This window comes from Hemibagrus wyckioides, linkage group LG02 (assembly GCF_019097595.1).
Source record: "Hemibagrus wyckioides isolate EC202008001 linkage group LG02, SWU_Hwy_1.0, whole genome shotgun sequence".
Classification (NCBI taxonomy): domain Eukaryota; kingdom Metazoa; phylum Chordata; class Actinopteri; order Siluriformes; family Bagridae; genus Hemibagrus; species Hemibagrus wyckioides.
This window is the reverse complement of record NC_080711.1, coordinates 876061-878560: the sequence shown is the minus strand read 5'-3', so window position 1 is coordinate 878560 and position 2500 is coordinate 876061. Positions and strand designations below refer to the sequence as shown.

General features: G+C 43.1%; 1 protein-coding gene across 2 annotated transcripts in view; it reads right to left on the bottom strand.

The window, feature by feature from the left end:
• Positions 1-2500, bottom strand: part of thoc6 (THO complex 6) — a 29325-nt gene that overhangs the window by 4879 nt on the left and 21946 nt on the right. For both annotated transcript variants that reach the window (XR_009207253.1, XM_058415953.1), the window contains exon 10: positions 138-200. Coding sequence is in view for 1 of the 2 variants with exons in the window: in XM_058415953.1 (XP_058271936.1) it covers positions 138-200 (63 nt within the window). In the remaining variant the exon portion in view is untranslated. The remainder of the gene's footprint in view (positions 1-137; positions 201-2500) is intronic.

Sequence of the window (2500 nt, the reverse complement as noted above, 5' to 3'; positions counted from 1 at the left end):
GAGAGTGTGAGACTCTCAGTGAGGTGTGAGCTGTATGTTAATGTATCTGCTGCTCTCTGAGTGAAATCAGTGTCTCAGTCGTGAACAATGGACTCGTCTGTGTGTGGTCTGTGAGAGTGATGTCACTTCCTGCTCACCATCCAATCAGAATCCGTCGCCAGGCAGCTGATCCACTTCCCGTACTGGGGGCGAGCGCATTCCTAAAAACACCGACGTACAGAAGGACAGGAGCATCAGTCTCACTGCAGCACAGAGTCTCTGTGTGTGTGTATCTATCTGTCTGTGTGTGTATCAATCTGTGTGTGTGTGTATCTATCTGTCTGTGTGTGTGTGTGTATCTATCTGTCTGCGTGTGTATCAATCTGTGTGTGTGTGTGTGTATCAATCTGTCTGTGTGTATCTATCTGTCTGTGTGTGTGTGTGTGTGTGTGTGTGTATCTGTCTGTGTGTGTGTATCTGTCTGTGTGTGTGTGTGTATCTCTGTCTGTGTGTGTGTGTATCTGTCTGTCTGTGTGTGTGTGTATCTGTCTGTCTGTGTGTGTGTGTATCTGTCTGTCTGTGTGTGTGTGTATCTATCTGTCTGAGTGTGTGTGTATCTGTCTGTGTGTGTGTGTATCTGTCTGTGTGTGTGTGTATCTATCTGTCTGTGTGTGTGTGTGTATCTATCTGTCTGTCTGTGTGTGTATCTATCTGTCTGTGTGTGTGTGTGTATCTATCTGTCTGTGTGTGTGTATCTATCTGTCTGTGTGTGTGTGTGTGTATCTATCTGTCTGTGTGTGTGTGTATCTATGTCTGTGTGTGTGTGTATCTCTGTCTGTGTGTGTATGTATCTATCTGTCTGTGTGTGTATCTATCTGTTTGTGTGTGTATCTATCTGTCTGTGTGTGTATCTATCTGTCTGTGTGTGTGTGTATCTATCTGTCTGTGTGTGTGTGTATCTATCTGTCTGTGTGTGTGTGTATCTATCTGTCTGTGTGTGTGTATCTATCTGTCTGTGTGTGTGTGTGTGTGTGTGTGTATCTGTCTGTCTGTGTGTGTATCTATCTGTCTGTGTGTGTGTGTATCTGTCTGTCTGTGTGTGTGTGTGTATCTGTCTGTGTGTGTGTGTGTATCTATCTGTCTGTGTGTGTGTGTATCTATCTGTCTGTGTGTGTGTGTATCTATCTGTCTGTGTGTGTGTGTATCTATCTATCTGTCTGTGTGTGTGTATCTGTCTGTCTGTGTGTGTATCTGTCTGTGTGTGTGTGTGTGTGTATCTGTCTGTGTGTATCTGTCTGTGTGTGTGTGTGTGTGTGTGTGTGTGTATCTGTCTGTGTGTATCTATCTGTCTGTGTGTGTGTGTATCTATCTGTCTGTGTGTGTGTGTATCTATCTGTCTGAGTGTGTGTGTATCTATCTGTGTGTGTGTGTATCTATCTGTCTGTGTGTGTGTGTATCTGTCTGTGTGTGTGTGTATCTATCTGTCTGTGTGTGTGTATCTGTCTGTCTGTGTGTGTGTGTGTGTGTATCTGTCTGTCTGTGTGTGTGTGTATCTATCTGTCTGAGTGTGTGTGTATCTATCTGTCTGAGTGTGTGTGTATCTATCTGTCTGTGTGTGTGTATATCTATGTCTGTGTGTGTGTGTATCTATCTGTTTGTGTGTGTATCTATCTGTGTGTGTGTGTATCTATCTGTGTGTGTGTGTATCTATCTGTTTGTGTGTGTATCTATCTGTGTGTGTGTGTATCTATCTGTGTGTGTGTGTATCTATCTGTCTGTGTGTGTGTGTATCTATCTGTCTGTGTGTGTGTGTATCTATCTGTCTGTGTGTGTGTGTATCTATCTGTCTGTGTGTGTGTGTATCTGTCTGTGTGTGTGTGTATCTATCTGTCTGAGTGTGTGTGTATCTATCTGTCTGTGTGTGTGTGTATCTATCTGTCTGTGTGTGTGTGTATCTATCTGTCTGTGTGTGTGTGTATCTATCTGTCTGTGTGTGTGTGTATCTATCTGTCTGTGTGTGTGTGTATCTATCTGTCTGTGTGTGTGTGTATCTGTCTGTGTGTGTGTGTATCTGTCTGTGTGTGTGTGTATCTATCTGTCTGTGTGTGTGTATCTATCTGTCTGTGTGTGTGTATCTATCTGTCTGTGTGTGTGTATCTATCTGTCTGTCTGTGTGTGTATCTATCTGTCTGTGTGTGTGTGTGTGTGTGTATCTATCTGTCTGTGTGTGTGTGTATCTATGTCTGTGTGTGTGTGTATCTATCTCTGTGTGTGTATGTATCCATCTGTGTGTGTGTGTATCTATCTGTGTGTGTGTGTATCTATCTGTGTGTGTGTGTATCTATCTGTGTGTGTGTGTATCTATCTGTGTGTGTGTGTATCTATCTGTCTGTGTGTGTGTGTATCTATCTGTCTGTGTGTGTATCTATCTGTCTGTGTGTGTGTGAATCTATCTGTCTGTGTGTGTGTGAATCTATCTGTCTGTGTGTGTGTGTATCTATCTGTCTGAGTGTGTGTGTAT